Here is a 17,868-nt window from a genome sequence, read left to right as displayed (position 1 = left end):
ACCCGCCTCCTCGGAGGACAACTTTATTTTTAATAAAGCAATATATTTTATATACACAGTATGTTATATTGAGATTTAGAATTACATTCAGTGAATTAACTGTTGCCCTACCATAACCATTCACCCTGTTTGAGTGAGACCCTGGATCCATCTGATGGGCAGGGGGGATTAAAGCACCATGTACGGAAACAGACAACAGAGGGAAGTGAGACGGGACAATAACAGAACTCACAAGACGGGACTGGACAGGACAGTTGACAAACACAAGGACATATTATTGGTGATTGGGTAGAATGATCCGTGATTCACATTAGCTGGTCACGGTTTGCGTGTTGAAGAGAGTTGGAAAAACAAGTTATGCATAAGTGTTGATAGTGTGGATAGTGTGTGCATGTGTGTATGAGTAAAGTAACTGTAAGAAAAATAAATAAATAATTAAAATAATTAAATGATATAAATAATGTTAAAGAAATAGGGAGGGCAGGGTATTACATAATGGAGGAGTGAGTTATATGTCTGGTAATGTACACAGCTTGTAATTATGTTTTTGTTGAAATTAGAAACGTTAGAAATGGGGACCAGGTGTCTTCAAAGGCTGACATTTGCTTCTTTCTGTGTCCATTATGTTTTTATATTGAAATGTATTCTGAGATTACATTTGTCCAGTGATTGATGTGGCAAGATTTCTTTGATTTCCAGTTTTGGAGGACTATTTTTTTAGCGACAGCTAGAGAAATGAACAACGGATTCATGAATTTTTGCGATGGGATTCTGTAGCTCAGGGTGGTGGACAGTGTCTCAGTGACCGTGATCCAGAAAGAGTCAACATTTTCCTTTGGGTGATGTGAGTTCTGTGAATGACTTTGTATTGTATAAGCTGCAGGTTTGTGTCATGGAAAAGGTATTCTTACAGATTTGTTCCCAGTAATCAGGGTTGGGAGAGAAGGCCAGATCAGTTTCCCACTTGGTTGTTGGGAGTGTTATTGTTGTATTTAGGTTGGAAATCATTATATAGCCGGGAGGTTAGTTTTTTTAAGTTATTAATTTTCATAAGTTCTTCTGTAAGCTGAGAGGGTTGTAATGTGTTGTTGGTGAGTCCGATTTTGTCTTTAATTTTAAGTCTAAGTTGTTCATATTGAAGCAATTCTTCTCTCCCAACCCCCGTATGTATATGTGAATGTGTTAAATTACATGAAATGGTTGTTCTCAAACAGGTGGTGAAGGTGTGTGATTCCTTTTTGTGCCCATGTGGAGAAGTAAAAAGGTTTGTTCTGTAACATGAACACTGGATTGTGCCAGAGTGGGGTGAACTTGTTTATTTCTAGTGATGGTTTTGTGATTTGTTTCTTTTTCCACCAGGCTGTCAGAGTTGAATACATGGTAATGTGTTGGCAGAAGTTGGATTTCTTGATTGATTGTGAGAGGAAGGGGAGATCTTCAATCGGGATGTTTGTACATTGGTTTTGTTCCAGTTCCAGCCACAGGTAATTGTGCTTATGTATATTGATCCATTTAACCATGTACTTTAATTGATTTGACAGGAAGTAGCAATGGAAGTTTTGGTGCGTCAAGCCCACCATGTGATTTTTTATTTTGTTGTGTTGAAAGTGATATTCTGTTTTTTTTTTTTTTTTTTTTTCAATGAAAATGTGTTGTTAATGAATTGAGAGTTTTGAACCATTTGTCTGTAGGAGTGATGGGGATCATAGAAAAAAAGGTAGTTAATCAGGGCTAGGGTTTTCATTTTGACTGCAGCTATTCTTCCGATGAGTGTGAGTGGGTGTTTAGACCAGCGTTTATATTCTTCTTCGATTTTCTTGATGTTGCTTGTGTGAAGTCGGAGGGAAGCGTCCTGAGCTCCAAAATCCAATGTGTTATCTGAGAGGGGTAATACAAATGATTTGTTCCAGTTGATAGGTTAATGCGAGACATTGGATAATCTGTTGATGATATGAAACTTTTCTTTAAGTGTGGGTTCTGTAAATAAAGTCAAACATCATCTGCATATAAACTGATTTTGTGTTGTTCGTTGGCTATCTGAATTCCGTTGATTATGCCGTTTTGTCGTATTGCTGCTGCGAGAGTTTTAATGAAAATGGCAAAGAGGGAAGTCGAGAGAGGGCATCCCTGTCTGGTGCCCTGATGCAGTGTGAAGCTCTTCGAAGTGATTCCGTTAGTGGTAATGGTGGCCCTGGGTGATGTGTACAGTGTTTTAATCCAGTGGATGAACAACTCTCCAAACCCAAACCTGTGAAGTGTATTGAATAAAAATGACCAGTTTAGCTTATTGAAACCCTTTTATCAAGCCGTTTGTGCTATTTGGTCGCAAAGACGGACGTAACCGATGCAGGCTATTTACAAACAGGGACACTTGGGTAAAACCGCAGATTGTTCACATCCCATTCCAGCAGTTGTTAAACTCCTCGCTACATTACAAATATTGGCAGCAGGATCATTTCAAACAGTCCTAGCATCAGCAGTGGGAATATCACAGTCTGCACTCAGCCATATCATAGCACAAGTACCGCTTCGCTACAGTGCAATTTACAGTATAGTGGGCGGAGAAAGACGCTGATTGGCTGATGGGTGTCAGGGTTAATAAATACTACGCAAAATGTGGAAGCTTAGCCGGTGCTATTACCGAACTCGCATAAACAGACGCAGCGCAAACTGCGCTAGTGTTAGTAAATCTAGCCCATAGTGTAGTTTCACTTGGCTTCCTCTGTTCTATAGAGTTTGTGTAACAAAGTAAAGAAATAATGAGTACGAGACATTGACTGTTAAACCAATATGACATTATGTTCTATGATAAATGTATGTCACACGTTATTAGTACTTATTTAGAAAAGATGTGATGAATCACCGGAATGCAGAAATTTGTTTAAATATCTGAGTTCACACAATGTGGTGACACTGAGGTTACACCGCAACCACTCAAGGACTGTTCAACATATCCACATAGGAACAGCAACTATCGAGGGCAGAATAATGCCTACGTTGCTGTGGACCAAGGGAAGTCTACCCCAGAGTAGAGTTAAAGAATGCTAAATTCATGATATCAATGTTCATGTGATGAGATGTGTATCTCAGGTTAAGAATTTTAGTTTACCCACTTAAAGGGGAGATGTAATGATAAGCAACTGCAGGCCACCGTGGTCGCAGTCGTGACGTCATCTGTGTTTGCCTAGTGAATGACTAAAAACGTGTACGCTCGCGAATAAAGAAGAAGGTTAAACTCATGTCGGACTAATGGGTTCTTTCTTAATTATTACCATTCCATTCAGGAGGAAATCAGCCAACTTGGCCTCCTTTTGGGCTCCAGGCTGTCTCCATCTTTCAAAAACAACTCCAATATTTACCCGGGGTTTGTCTCTGGTCACGCAACTAGAAACATGCCGCTTTTTTTAGGTCGGGTAGAATCTATCTCCATTGAGCCCGTTTTTTTTGTTTGCTGATTTCATGGCTGTACTAACAGTACAGCTGTAGCGCGCTGGGTTTACATGTTCAAACTGGACAGTTGATAACAACACACAGCCCAAAACACAAACAGAAATTTAGTCAGGGAACGAAAATTTCAAAAGGAGAAAATACTGGCATTAGCATTGTTGTCAGAAAAGATAGCATATTTCCTTAATAGCTGATGATGCTTTGGGGTCATTTTTGGATTTATTACAGTACACATATTAAATATTGGACCTTTAACACCTATGCAGAGTTCATTGTACAGCCACTGTATGATATAACATGCCGAAATATAACATAATATCTGACCTGTCACCGAGATCTGTGTGCTAGTAGGTGTGTTTCGAACCAAATCTTTTAAAGGAATTCCACTGTTGAGAGTTTCTTCTTGTTTACCGCCTAAAGGGAGAAACAGTGGACAAGTTGGGTATTAGGTAGATAATGGTAAAAACATAATCATAAATTACTATATATTGTGGTTAATTAATGGGAAAACTCACCTACACCTTTAGTAGTGGGGTCTAGGAGTATAATCTGAGGAGATTTAACCAGTACGCCTTCAGGCTGGAAAAACAACAGCGAGGACAAACATGAGAAATTACAACTATTCTGGAGTGATTTATTCTGTCTGATAAGGATTCCTTTAACTGACTTTAACACAGGAGTTTACAGGTTTACTGTTTCCAACCGGCAGTCAATGTTTTTTTTTAAACATACTATAATTTAATAACCTTTAACACATGGTTTTTACTGTAACCACAACAACAAAGCTAAACAAGCAGTACTTATTTTAACCCAAATGTTTGCCTTTAAGGACCCCCTTGAAAACGAGATGCTACATCTCAAGGGGTTATTCCTAATAAAGAATTTCCACAATGTTTTACCCGAAACATGATTCTTTCCCTGCACCTAACCAAGTCGTTTTTCTGCCTAACCCTATCCATAGCATTGTCATATCATTTAATGGATAATAACAGTGATTTTGGATAGCCCAGACAAATCAAGCAATTGACTGCCTATAAAATCCATATACTGTACATTCAAACCATAACGCTGTAAATGTATATGTTAAGTTTAAAGTTTTTTTTTTTTGCAGCTTGAACATTAAAGAGAACAGTTTGTATATGATATGACTAAGATTTAAACCCCCTAGATGGAGTCTGTTTTTTCTTACCACCACCAGCAACTTCTTGATGATTCCATCACTGAGCAAAGAATCCTTAACAGCTGCTTTGACCTCAATGTTATATTGTCCTTCTTTCATAGGAATAATGATGAAGGGTACAGCTTGTGTAGTTTGGGCCCCCATTTTGACTTTCTGGCGATACTTCCCACGTTTAAAAGCTGAACTGCATACATGCTCCTCCTCAGTCAGATCCACAAGCACCTTAAAAAAGGGGCAAATATGGAGAAAGAGACTGTATGTCAGTCCAATATGTACTGTTGTCTTTGCACTTTTCTTTGCAAACTCCTGAGAAAAATGAATGAATGAAAAATCTCCGCAGCACTGCTGAGCACGTCTTCTGGAACACATGCTCATACTTATCTGACAGAATAGGTTGATTGCCAATGACTCCCAAAATGATATACACACATACATATATACATATATATATATATATATATATATATATATATATATATATATATATATATATATATATATATATATGCATGCACTAAACCGCAGTTGCAGTTTTAATCACATGACTGTTCTATTTAATGTTACGGTTGCAGTCTTAAACATGCAGTAACATCAGGAAACTGAACAACATGACTTTAAGCAAAAATACTTAGTAATGGTCAGAAAAACATCTGAGACTTTAAATGAGTCACGTAAAACTACTACAATGAAATAGTAGAAAAAGTCTGTAAAAGGTGGTTAATTTTTTTTAAAAGTGACCACCTAACAACAAACGCTAATATACAGTATGTCGTTATAAGCTGCTTGCACAATCACCTTAACGGTTGTCAGTTCTCTAAGTGAGGAAGGTCTGGACCTGAAACACCAGAGCAGAGTAACACAGACTTACAGTGAGAGGATCAGGGCTGTTGTTGTGGAGGATTGCCTTAATTTCCAGCTGCTCTTGACGGACAGCAGAGTACGGCAGCCTGAGATCAATGAAGAATTCCTTCCGGATAATGACCTCTAATGGCTCCCCAACACAGATTCCTTTAAGTTGAGATGAAAAAAAAACGATAAAACAAGTAAAGAAACAGAGAAGAGAGAGAGAGAGAGAGAGAGAGAGAGAGAGAGAGAGAGAGAGAGAGAGAGAGAGAGAGAACTGTAATAGATGGGAGAGGATTAAGGGTAAAGGCCCAACTTAAGAACAAGGAAGCTTTTAGTCACTGAATCCTCACCGTGAGTTCTTGACAGACTAATGCCAGTGAACTGCCAGGATGTCGTTGATTCTCTCAAAGGAAAATTTCTCATCAATGTTGTAGTGTCACTGAAACAAATACACGTTTTAACACTTTTAACACTCGGTGTATTGTTTGTGTCTATATTGTAGTTGACTCACCAGTTAGGGTTTTCATGAGGACAAGCAGGCAGTATGAAGTCTGACCACAGCCAACTTTCAGGGAAGCTGGTGCGAGAAACAATTTCATCGCTGTCCACGTAACTGTCATCTTCCTCATCTAAAGTGTTATTAAAAATGAGGTAAGAAGATACAGGGGGAGAAGAATTCTGAACTGGAAAGCTGTTAGAAATGTTTCTATTTGTTATTTAATATTCTAGTCAGGTCAGTTTTAATAAAATAGAGCAAAATCACAATCAGTACAACATGGGACACACTCTATAAAATGGAAAAGGGAGGGGAAAACCTGCAAGAAATGAGGGCTCCCTGTCTCTTCAGTATGGAAAAGAGCAGTATGAAGGAACAGATTGACATATGAAGTAAATGACGTATGAAGTAAAAAGTGTTTCAACTCACTTTTATCTTTCCACTAATATATAGGATGGCAAAGGTAAGTATTGTAAAAGTCAACGACACAAGATGTCCAACTACAACTACTACAATGAGATTGTGGAGAGCCTGAACTGTGTGACAGAAGATGACTGTATATGGGGTTATTGGCTGGTTTAGAGCTGTGGTTCTTACCTAAGCTGGTTGTGATGTCCATTATAGTAGCAGCTCGTTTCCTCCTGCTGAGGGCCGGGCATTTCAATTCTGGAAACGCAACGCAGATAATATCTTTATGAGAACCCAACCAAGCTGTAACTAGACGTGAGTTTTGCTCTGTATAATAGATAGGGATACCTTTAAAAACCACGTGTATTATGTTTTGCAACCTCTGCTGGAATGTGCCCACAACCCAGTTCCAACCTTAAGACCTGAGCTGAAGCAGGCCAGTGTGATAGCGTCGACTATCCGGTGAGAAAGAAAGAACTGGTCCCCCTTTTCTTGCAGGTCCTTTTTCTTGCCACATTTTGGTACAAAAGCAGGATTGGGCTTTAGGGTTGCCCGAAGGTTACCAGGGGTGAATCGTATACAAGCAGGATGCACAAACAGAGTGAGATATCGCTCACATGTTTATCTGTTACTAACACCATAACCCTGCGGGGTCCGTGGTGCACAGGGTTCAGTCTAAGAAAAGCCATCCAATGCTAAAAATTTCAACAGTGCTGACACCATTAGTCCCAATAGCCTGAGACACAGACCGTACAGACCTGTTTCCCAACCAAATGTGCCAGAGTGGAACTAAAAGTATCCACTCCCTGTGAGCAAATTTAGTCAGACATGGAAAAGTTGTGTCCCTTCTCGGTGTTAACTCACTCTTTTCCTTGTTGACCCCCATCGATCAGGTTTGCCAACATCATTTCCGAGCACGCCAGCAGTAGCCAGTTGTCCAGTTAGGCGACCCGGTGGATGCCCCGCTCCCTGAGGCGACTATAGCTGCCTCGACACGTATGTGATGACAGTTTTGTTTAGTTTATTTTAAACAGCTAGCACCTTATTGTTGTTTAATATACTCGCACTGTGCATTTATTATATGGTCCGTAATATTTTCTCTACCCTCACCAGACCCACAGCATTGGTAGGCAGACTCTGCATGGCGGATGTTGTCTTTTGAAGAAAATAATTTATAATTTATTTCATATTGGGTGGCACAGGCACACCTCTGGTGAGAGTATGAATCAGGGCCCTGACTCGTTATGATATATCAGTGTGTCTGTAAATACGAGAGGGGGCTTAACCCAAAGTTAGACATTGAAAGGAATGCTGAAGGGAAGAAAAATCAGTGTCACCTTGTCTGTAGGGAGTCCCCGAAGCTGTGTTTGACTCAAACAACAGCCCAGCATCGTAGAACACACCCATTCCATCCTTCCCTCCACCTGGTGTGCAGCCGGTGTCGTACTTCTCTACAATATCCCACACCTGAGCAGAGCGAAAGTCATTCACACACACAAATACAACCAGACAAGACATAGGGTTACACTAGTTACACAAGTTAAACAGACATATCTATAAACTCACATGACAGTTCTGTTACGGCATTAAACACATTTACGAGACGCATTGACACATGCAATGTATTTACTGCAGGATATACTATCTGCTATACATATATATCTGCTATGCTATACATAGCATTTTTAAATAAAACCACTGTCAACTATTTTTGTTAAATATAAGATTAAGAAATTACCTTTTTCTGGGTGAGACGGTGCTTGTTGTTGAGGACATAGACGCTTTTGTCAACTGCCACCAGTCCCACTGTGGCCCCTGGGTCTCCAGTGATCTTCAGACCAAACATCTTGCGAGGCTCATAGGACGGATAGGGTCTGGATGATTCCAGCCTCAGCTAATGTAAAGGGGAGGTCAATGAATGAGGCAACGTTAAAGCAGTTACACATGTAACCCCGAAATGTATTCATTAATATAAGATATACAGATTTGAATAAATCATTTCATAGTTTAATAAATAGAATTCAAGGTTAAAAAATTAAGATTCAGCAATGAAGTTATTATTTGCATATTGGGTAATGTTCATGTTTCACTAAATACAGCATTTAAAATGTTACATATTTGTTGTGTAATAATATATGTGAAAATGCTTTGAAAATACTTATTTGATTAATTGGATAGAAGTTTAAAAGAACTCAGGATAGCCACCTCTCACTATAGCCAGCCACGCTAGAGAGGCGCTACACACACACATCTTACTATCTGTGTCTCACCGAGCCCATACAGGAGTCCTTTACATCCACCCAAACAGAGTCTGATACCACTTCATTGCCATTTGTGTGGTAGTAGGCTATGATGCGGAACGATGGCAGCATTTCTTTGGTAACAGTGACTGGAAAGGAAATCAATATATGGCCTCTTGTCTTGAAACGGTCATTTTTCACCAGTTGACCTCTGCTCAGGATCTATGGACATAGATAACATCAGTTCTTATCCGAGATGTATAGACTACACAGGTTGTGGGATGCAACAAAAAGACTTGTATATGCACACATGCAGGTGTAAAACATCTCACCAGGTATGTGATGTCATTGTCATGATTTTCCTGCCTCTTGAGGATGAGGGCAACTTTCAGGGTGTCTCCTAATTTCAGCTCAGCTGTATCCACACCTGCAAATGTATCATGTTGTGATGAATGTTGGACACTAAAAAGATGTAGTGCATGGTGCATACATCGCCAAAGCCCCCACATGTTTTCAACATCTAATGTTATTTCAGGATGTCTCTTACCTATGTGGATGTAGTTGTTGCTTGGAGAGATATATGGGAGAGCTACCATGGTGGCTGATGCTTGCCTTTCATGTGTAATATGAGGATCATTGGTCCTTGCCTGCAATTAACAACACACACAGGTCAGCATACACATACCGCTGAATAAAAAATCCTATCCTATCCTGTGGAGACCTTGCCTCACAGTAGCCTAGTGATAAATAATCACTTTTATGGACTAACAAAAAGACATACAATAACAAGAATTGACGAGAATTTTCATACAATAGCTTGACAGTACAACAAAAAGCCGGCCATTGGTATGCTACTTTGTTTAGTCTCATAGCTGAATTAAATGTTGTCATTTAATTGAGCACGGTACGCTACACCCTGCTACACCCTGCTAAACCCTGCTACGACCTGCAGTTCCCTGCTACGCCATGAACTATTACAACCTTCTACTGTTCATCACACCCCCAACGAGGCACCATCAGACACTGCCTACCTAATGCCTGGCTCACACTACAGGAGTTTTAGGCCGATTTATGCCCAATTTACCCCTCCCAAGAATCTGTCGAGGACCTCGATCGGTTCCGATTTTCGGCGCAGATGATCTGGTAATGTGAGGCGTTCACAGATCGAATCTTGCACCTCCCGATCTGCTCGCAGACACATGGGGCCGCCCCGATAATATCAAACATGTTTGATATCTAGGATTATAATCGGGCGTGAAACGACTATGATTACGTCTGTACTTCCACAATAGCCAATGAGAGACAGGTCTGCAAGGAGACGGAAAATTTTGAAAATGTCCGCGAAAGCAGCTGTAGTACGGGTCCGGTGGACAACTGAGTTGGAAGAAAGGATGGTAGCACGAGTGCCTGTTTAATGTCTCATCAAAAGAGTCTCATAATGGGAATGATAAAGAGAAGAGCTGGGGAGAGGTCGCTTCAGATTTGGACCTACCGGTTGAGTGTACAAAGTTGCTAGCGCACTAGCTAGCAAATGTAAACATTAGATCTAGGTCAATGATCATCTGCTACATGCTGAAGAACAGACAATCCATGGTCACCCCGTCTCCCGAACCATTTTCTCCTCCACGCTCGTTTTATTTTCTTTTCTTTCTTATTGGTACAAAGAATAAGTATTACTAAAGCAAGTTGCTGTGACACAGTATCCATTTTATTTACGTGCACTTCCCTGTGAGATCGCGTCACGTGAGGTGCTAAATCTGGCAAGATTATCTTAAGAATATCTTGTAGTGTGTGATGCCCCACTATTTTCAAATATTGTAGTGTGAGCATGTTTAAGATTTGTGTGCTGCAACCAGATTTTAAAATCGGTTAGGATTTTAAAACTCCTGTAGTGTGAGCCAGGCTTAAGTTTTAGAGTGTGGTCTGGACCTACTCTATTTGTAAAGTGTCTTGAGATAACTGTCGTTATGATTTGATACTATAAATAAAATTGAATTGAATTAAATTAACATCCAATAAGAATCGTCTCAAACTACATCTAAACTTAAGTTGACAATGGCTGTTTTCATCCACCTTACCCTATTCTGTTTATATTACCTAAAGCTGCATTATTCAATATTTTTTTAATCAAATCATCTTCAGAAACAGAACATTACCATTAAATCATCGCCTATATTCCATTTCCTTAGGGACTATTCGTTATTTATTTCAGGGGCCACCGGAGGAGTTTCCCAACAATGTATTGTTGCATTTTGTACTGGTTAGCACTTGGAAAAGATTAACATTTGTCAATTTTATTTTTTTACAGTTATGACATAAGTGATTAAACCTCTGCATTCTCATTTTACACATCACAGTCCTCTGTTATGGTGTGGTGGCCATTTCAGTAGATTTAATCACTAACATTGTTGTGGAAACACAATAAGCATGGAAACTAAATGCACACTTCCTGCATTACTTCAAATACTAAGTTAGTCCTCTAGTAAACTAGTATTCACATGAAATAAAACAATAAAACATTAAGACCATTCAACAAAGGACTGCACAATTTAACAAATAATCACCGGGACCGAAAGGATATTTGAGTCAGGTATGGCTGCAGCCTGCAGACCTCCCGTCTAATGCCTTGCTGGCTTGGTGCTGTCCGTGGCACGAGCTTTGACTTTTCATAAATAATAAAAAGCCTGCATCTGGTCCACTATGTTTTCGTACAGTGTTTTGGATGTTTTTGAACTAAACAGTATGGCAATCATGCTAATGAATACAATTATTTTTTCAGCAGATATGTTAGTTACAACACAACGGAGCCAGCAAAGCAGTTTTATGTTTATATGTGCGAGCGGGATTTATTCAGTTTGGGAAATCCCACGGTCTCTAAGCTACAGTTCATGTCTGGCGGACTAAACAGGGAGGGACTGCTAGCGATAGGGGCCGAGACTGAGAGAGCTACATGGAGCTACATGGATAAATATGCACCACACAAGCCACTTTGAAATTTTGCTGTTCTCATGATTACAAAAGCTGGGTGACCCTACCCCCTAGACAAAAAAAAATTGGATGACCCTCCCATTAACAAAGAATAAAAAGACATGACCCTCCCCTATTATCCTCCGGTGGTCCATTCCATAAATACCGAACGGTCCCTTATAGCTTTGTTTTGGAGAAGATATCTTGGTCTTGCTTAAAGATGCTCGACTACAGTATGTTCACCATTTACATACTGTACAGTAAAAATGTTTGAGCAGCAGAACCAAGAAAATCAGCCGTGAAATCTTCAGTGATAGCTCTACTTGATTAGACCAGTACAAGTGAATATAAAAAATTTTGATTACTGTAGGTTTTAAAGGGTAACTGGTTGAAGGGACTGATGGGAACAACAATCTTAAGGGTTTTTATGGTCATGCATAGAATCGAAGGCGTACCCTCGCAGACCCCTCTGCGTCTACGCCGGACCCTACGCCGGACCCTACGCCGGACCCTACGGCGGACCCTACGCCGGACCCTACGCCGTAGCCTGACGTGCATCTCTCGAAAAATGTAACTACACGACGCACGACGCACGTCGCACGACGCACGTCGCTCGGTCGTGGCTTGGTAGGGTTGCCTTTCCCCAGACTCATGTCCTGGTTCTCGTTCTCCATAAACAACATGAAATCAAGGAGAGGGGTAACTTCTCCTGCTCCAGATTTCCCACCGTGGTCAGAAAGAACAGGGGAGACACTTTGTTTCTCTCACTAGGACTCGGAGTCGGTACTTGCTCCAAACCTAATTATCGTCAGTCTCTCACTTCTCCCTCACTCCACACACACATGCCGGCTCGACCTACACACAAGTGCACAAGTATAAACATCAGGCCACTTACTTAGGCTACGGCGAAAGCTCTGCGTGGAGCCTCCGCAGAACCGTAAAAAGGCCTTTAGTCCAGTATTAAAGGGGTGATAGAATGCAAAACTGATTTTACCTTGTCATAGTTGAATAATGACAGTTTAGTGGGTAACTAGGACATACATAGAACCTCTAAATCCCATTGACACCTCTTTTCTCTGCAAATCTCACTATTTGAAACTGCCTCTGAAAACGGGCGAATCTCAACGAGCCGCCTAGTTGATGTCAACTATTGCGGCTCCTCCTCATTTGGCTCTAGTCTCTCTCTTTGTCACGCCCCAACATTTGCATAGGCTACACAGCTGACCTGAGATCAGTTAGTCTTCTGAATCTACGTCGTGCAGATCTTTGCAATTGTATACATTGTTCATATGCTATTTTACCATTAAATTCACTTCTGAGACTTTTTTATGCGAGAAATCAACTATGTAGAGGTCAAATATGGGCCGTTTTACGAAAAGTGATGTAATTGCAAATTTTGACTGTGTGTCGGAGTTCAGAGGCCGGTGCTGCCTGTGTAGCTGCCTCGCCGCTTGGCCTGCCTTCCTTCACAGACCCCGGCCTGCTATGAGGTAGATGGAGCTCAGTCACGGCTGGCAGCCCACAGCACTCCATACCCACGCAAAGTCACCGCTTTGGGCTAATGGACTACGAAACGCCGCTGCTCTGACAGAGCTCCAGGGCCTCCAGCTCCCCTCTTCCTGCTAGCTAAATGCCCGGTGTATGTGAGTGAAAGCGCGGCTAGCGAGCTTGTTACGCCAGCATTCTCTTACCACAGGTTCCAGTTAATCTTTTAATGTGTGTAATTATAATGTGTTGAGTTATTTAAACAAACGATTGGGGAAATAAACGCTGCTTGTCCGTGAGTCTCATTGATAGAGCCTGCGGCTGGATGGAGCTCTATCAATGAGAGCTAGCTAGCCTCCTCTTAGAATTCCTCTGGAATTCACAAAAATTCATTAACTTGAAATCCGACACAGTTGTTAGCTTTATAAGACATTTAGTTAGATGTTGTATACGTGGCGTGACGAAATTCAAACTGTAAATATACTCGAATTATGCCGAAAAGGAAGCTAACTATCCGTGATCCGTAGCTAGGATTGAAGGGACAGTCACAGCTAACGAAACACCTCGTCTTCACAAATATTAATTAACTTGAAATCGGACACCGTTGTTAGGTTTATAAGACATTTAGTTAGATGTTGTGTAGCACCGGCGGGCCGCGAGGCAGCACCAGCGGCTGAACTCCGACACACAGTCTTACCAAATTTGCAATTAGCCATCAATTTTTGTAAAACGGCCCATATTTGAGCTTTATATAGTTGATTTTTCGCTTAAAAAAGTCTCAGAAGTGAATTTAATAACGAAATAGCCCGACAAACAATGTATAACTTTGCCGTGTCTGAAATATGAGGCCTGCTGTCGAGTCTCCCATGTGTTTCTATGAAGTTTGCTCAAACCAATCAGCGCGTAGCTCATTCTGAATATTCATGAGCATACCATATTTGGAAGAAAAGCTCTTGTTCCAAATAGAGCCATATTCACAGGGTAGTTAAGGGCCTAATAAAATAGCATTCGGGCAATTTTCAGCCCAACCAATGTTACATACCCAATTAGGAGACCTTAAGGAACAGTGTAAAATACCCTATTTAATCATTCTATCACCCCTTTAAGCAAGACCGTTGCTGTCGGCGCTGGTGAAACAAGCTGTAATGTAATGATAATTTGTAATTGCACACCTCAATTCAGAAAATCCACGCTTGTTTTGCCACGACATGCTCAGATTATTATTCCAAATGTCTGAAAACATTACGGGAAGGATCCCTACAGAGGTCAACATTTTTGTTATTTGACATTAAACAGACCCGAAATCGCGAGTAACAGTAATCTTTCATTCTAGATTTTTCGAGAGGGCTGGAGTAGCAGCTATTATTATACACAGGGACATTGCTTCAAACCATCCACTGTTTTTTTCCACTGTTATTTCTGATCCCAATGTGTGATATGTAATAGTATCAGGCATATTACAAAGTACTCCGGTGGTCCTGGCCTCCATATATGCCCCGACTTGGGATGATGAGAAATGTATAAATACTTTTTTCGCTGCTATGCCTAATCCCAATGACCATAATATTTTTCTGAGTGGTTTCATGCGGCAAACCTGGGCCTAGTAGATCCTTGGAGGACCAAATTCCCTACTGGAAAATGATTTTCATTCTTTTAGCCCGTCTATCCCACTTGTTCACAAATTGACTATTTTTTACTTGACAAAAGGCTTCTGCACAACATCATTTCCTGTGAATACCACAGTATAGTAATATCCGACCACACCACTACTTCCATAGATATCCATTTTCCTCACGGAAGTCAGCCTTCTAAATTTTGGAGCTTCAATTCCCATTTGCTATGTGAGCCCAAATTCTCTGATTTTCTAACTTCACATATTCAGTTGTTTGACGTTAATGACACGCAGAAATCAGTAACAACACACTGTGGGAGGCCTTTAAGGCATACTGTATATACGGAGACAGATTATGTCTTTTGTATCCTACTTTAAGAAGTTCCAGCAAGCGCCAATATCAGACGATATCCAAAGACTTGACATCCAATATTCTGCCAGTCCCTCTGCTCTGGCTTATAAAAAGCAGCTCCAGTTTAAATCTGAATATGACACGGGTAAGGTTGAGAGGCAACTATTGCAGACGAAACAGCAATTTTTGGAGAAGGGGCACAAGGCGAGCAAACTGCTTGGATATCAGGCTCGAGTGGCAAGTGTTTCTAGACTAGTCCCTAGAATTAAATCTCCTTCAAGAGACATCTTGACAGATCCTACAGTAATTTGCCACGCGTTTTCTGATTATTTTGCCAACCTTTACTCTTCTGCACCACCTGTCTTTACTTTGTATATCACATTGCACTTTTCTGCTTTTTTTTTGCAATTCTGGTTGGACGCAAACTGCATTTCATTGTCTTTGTACTTGTACACTACACAATGACAATAAAGTTGAATCTAATCTAATCTAATTCTTAGTCCTCCTCTCATGACTGGGAAGGTCCTAATCCCCTTGATCATCTAATATATCCCTAGGTTAATGAAGAGGTTGCTGCTACTATTGGTGAACCCTTAACTGTTTCTGATATAAAATAAACTATTAAATCCTTACAAAGAAACAAGTCACAGCTTTTTCTTCTGTGCTTGCCCCTTACTTGGTTAGAGATTTCAATGAAGCGGTATTGAAGGGTCACCTACCCCCCACGCTGTCGGAGGCCTCTATCACTTTATTGTAAATAATAAAGTGACAGTTACAGGATATTTCACTATTGAATGTATATTTTTCATGATTTTAGCTAAGCTTTGGCCTGCTGCCTCGAAAAAATCATGCCAGCTCTGATAAACGCTGATCAGTCTGCAGTATTTGGTACAATTAGCACAGTCCTAGTCAAACCAGTACACCTCGACCCCCTCTCGGCCCTCTTCGGAATCTCTCCCACACTCATCACGTCTAAAACCGCAAAGCAGGTGATTGCATTTACCACACTCCTCGCTAGGATGCTCATTATTCTTAAATGGTCTCACTCCTTCCCTCCCACACATGACAGATGGATTGTTGAGGTACTGCAATGTGTAAGGATAGAAGAGATCAGGTATTCTTTAAGAGGCTCCCTTAAGACTTTCCGAAAATTCTGGCAACCCTTTTTAGACCATGTCAACACATTAGTTATCAATGAAGAAACTGACAAGTTTTAACTGAGCCCTGAGATAATCCCCCTCCCTCCCTTCTTGAATGTTATTTATTTATTTATTTTTGTTTTTTGATTTGTTCTATCGAGTATGAGTGCTGTGGGTTTTTTTGTGGGTGGGCTATAGGGACCTGAAAGACAGGTGTGAGGAAGATCCAGTATATGGGTTTGAAGCTCCTTTTGTTAATACTTATCTGTAAGATACATTGTTTATGTGAATTTCACTAACTTGGAAAAATAAATAAAGAGATTGGGGGGAAAAATAAATAAATAAAGAGTTATTACATCATTGTAAAACATACTTTGCTAAACGGTTTTGCAATGCAAAAAATATATATATAAAAAACTTACGGTGATTGTCAGTCTTTGTTCCCTCGCCTCTGTATTGATGGAAAGCTTTGCCATGCCGTTGGCTGTGGTTAAAGCCTGCACCTGGCCTGGGTCGACCACCACTGGAACACGCTCTGCCGGAGTGCCGTCAGGATTCACAACTTCAACCTGCCATCAGAGACACAAACAGCTGAACAATCAGAAAAAATGTTATTAAAACATATTAAATTCACTCATGTTATGAGAATAGTTTCAATGCAAACTGCACTAGCTGTGCACTGAGTGTAATGGCTTGCAGAAGATAGTATATAGTGACCCAAATGGGTGAATTTCTCTTTTTCTCTGGAATCTCACCTGTTTGAGAAAATCAGCCTTTGTTTCATAATGACAATCCATGACAGATGAAAACATTTCATATTAATTACAGTTATGCAACTTTTATATTCAGAATATATTTCGATCTGTGTTTGTATCTGTGCTTTTTAGAGTAACTGTATTCACTAATGAAATATTTTCTGTAGGATTTTTCTTATTTAAGTAACCATACTTTTGTATAATTTTTTAATAAGTACTTTACCGCAACATCGAAGAACATTCCTGGGGTGAAATATTTGGGAGTTTTCTTAAAGGTGATAGTGTAAGGTGATGTAACAATCTGGATACTTCTCAACTCTGCCTCCACCATTTCACCACCTGTCAATAAATGCAGAAACACACAACAGATTTTAACATCAATTTACTTTCTTTTAGATTAACTGATACAGAACAACGTATCCTCAAATCTGTATTTTTCTTGAGACTGTGTGTTTGTGCTTGTTCACAATGTTTGATCATGTGTGGGTCAAATTAACTATCAGTATTAATATCATTATTAATATCATTATTATTATTATTATTATTATTATTATTATTATTATTATTATTATTATTATCATTATTATTATTATTATTATTATTATTATTATTATTATTATTATTATTATTATTATTGTCCACATTGCTGATTTGAGTTATTTTGTGGAGAAGGACAACGCTCTGGTTGCCATTGCTAGCCAAAGACCATCTAGTGTGTACATGGTTCAAAAGATGATCCACATGTTGCCCAGGCTGCTATAATAATAATAATAATAACAAAAACAAAAACAATGACATTAATAATAATAATAATAATAATAATAATACTGACAGTTAATTTGACACACACACGATCACACATAGTGAACAAGCACAAACACTCAGGGCCCTATTTTAATGAACTGAAACGCAAGTATCAAACATGAAACGCAAGTAGCTTT

The 17,868-nt window shown here is 39.9% G+C and overlaps 1 protein-coding gene across 1 annotated transcript in view; it reads right to left on the bottom strand.

Annotated features, from left to right (window-relative positions):
• LOC114561496 (complement C3) overlaps window positions 1-17,868 on the bottom strand; it is a 45,473-nt gene that overhangs the window by 11,314 nt on the left and 16,291 nt on the right. The window contains exons 10-23 of the mRNA XM_028587549.1: window positions 17,151-17,266; window positions 16,595-16,741; window positions 9,165-9,264; window positions 8,950-9,044; window positions 8,648-8,839; window positions 8,116-8,271; window positions 7,715-7,844; window positions 6,567-6,635; window positions 5,985-6,102; window positions 5,824-5,912; window positions 5,496-5,635; window positions 4,637-4,849; window positions 3,963-4,026; window positions 3,772-3,861 (exon numbers count right to left, since the gene is read on the bottom strand). Of these exons, the coding sequence (XP_028443350.1) occupies window positions 3,772-3,861; window positions 3,963-4,026; window positions 4,637-4,849; window positions 5,496-5,635; window positions 5,824-5,912; window positions 5,985-6,102; window positions 6,567-6,635; window positions 7,715-7,844; window positions 8,116-8,271; window positions 8,648-8,839; window positions 8,950-9,044; window positions 9,165-9,264; window positions 16,595-16,741; window positions 17,151-17,266 (1,719 nt within the window). The remainder of the gene's footprint in view (window positions 1-3,771; window positions 3,862-3,962; window positions 4,027-4,636; window positions 4,850-5,495; window positions 5,636-5,823; window positions 5,913-5,984; window positions 6,103-6,566; window positions 6,636-7,714; window positions 7,845-8,115; window positions 8,272-8,647; window positions 8,840-8,949; window positions 9,045-9,164; window positions 9,265-16,594; window positions 16,742-17,150; window positions 17,267-17,868) is intronic.

Source organism: Perca flavescens, chromosome 9 (assembly GCF_004354835.1).
Source record: "Perca flavescens isolate YP-PL-M2 chromosome 9, PFLA_1.0, whole genome shotgun sequence".
NCBI classification, from domain to species: Eukaryota; Metazoa; Chordata; class Actinopteri; order Perciformes; family Percidae; genus Perca; species Perca flavescens.
This window is presented reverse-complemented; position numbering and strand designations above follow the sequence as displayed.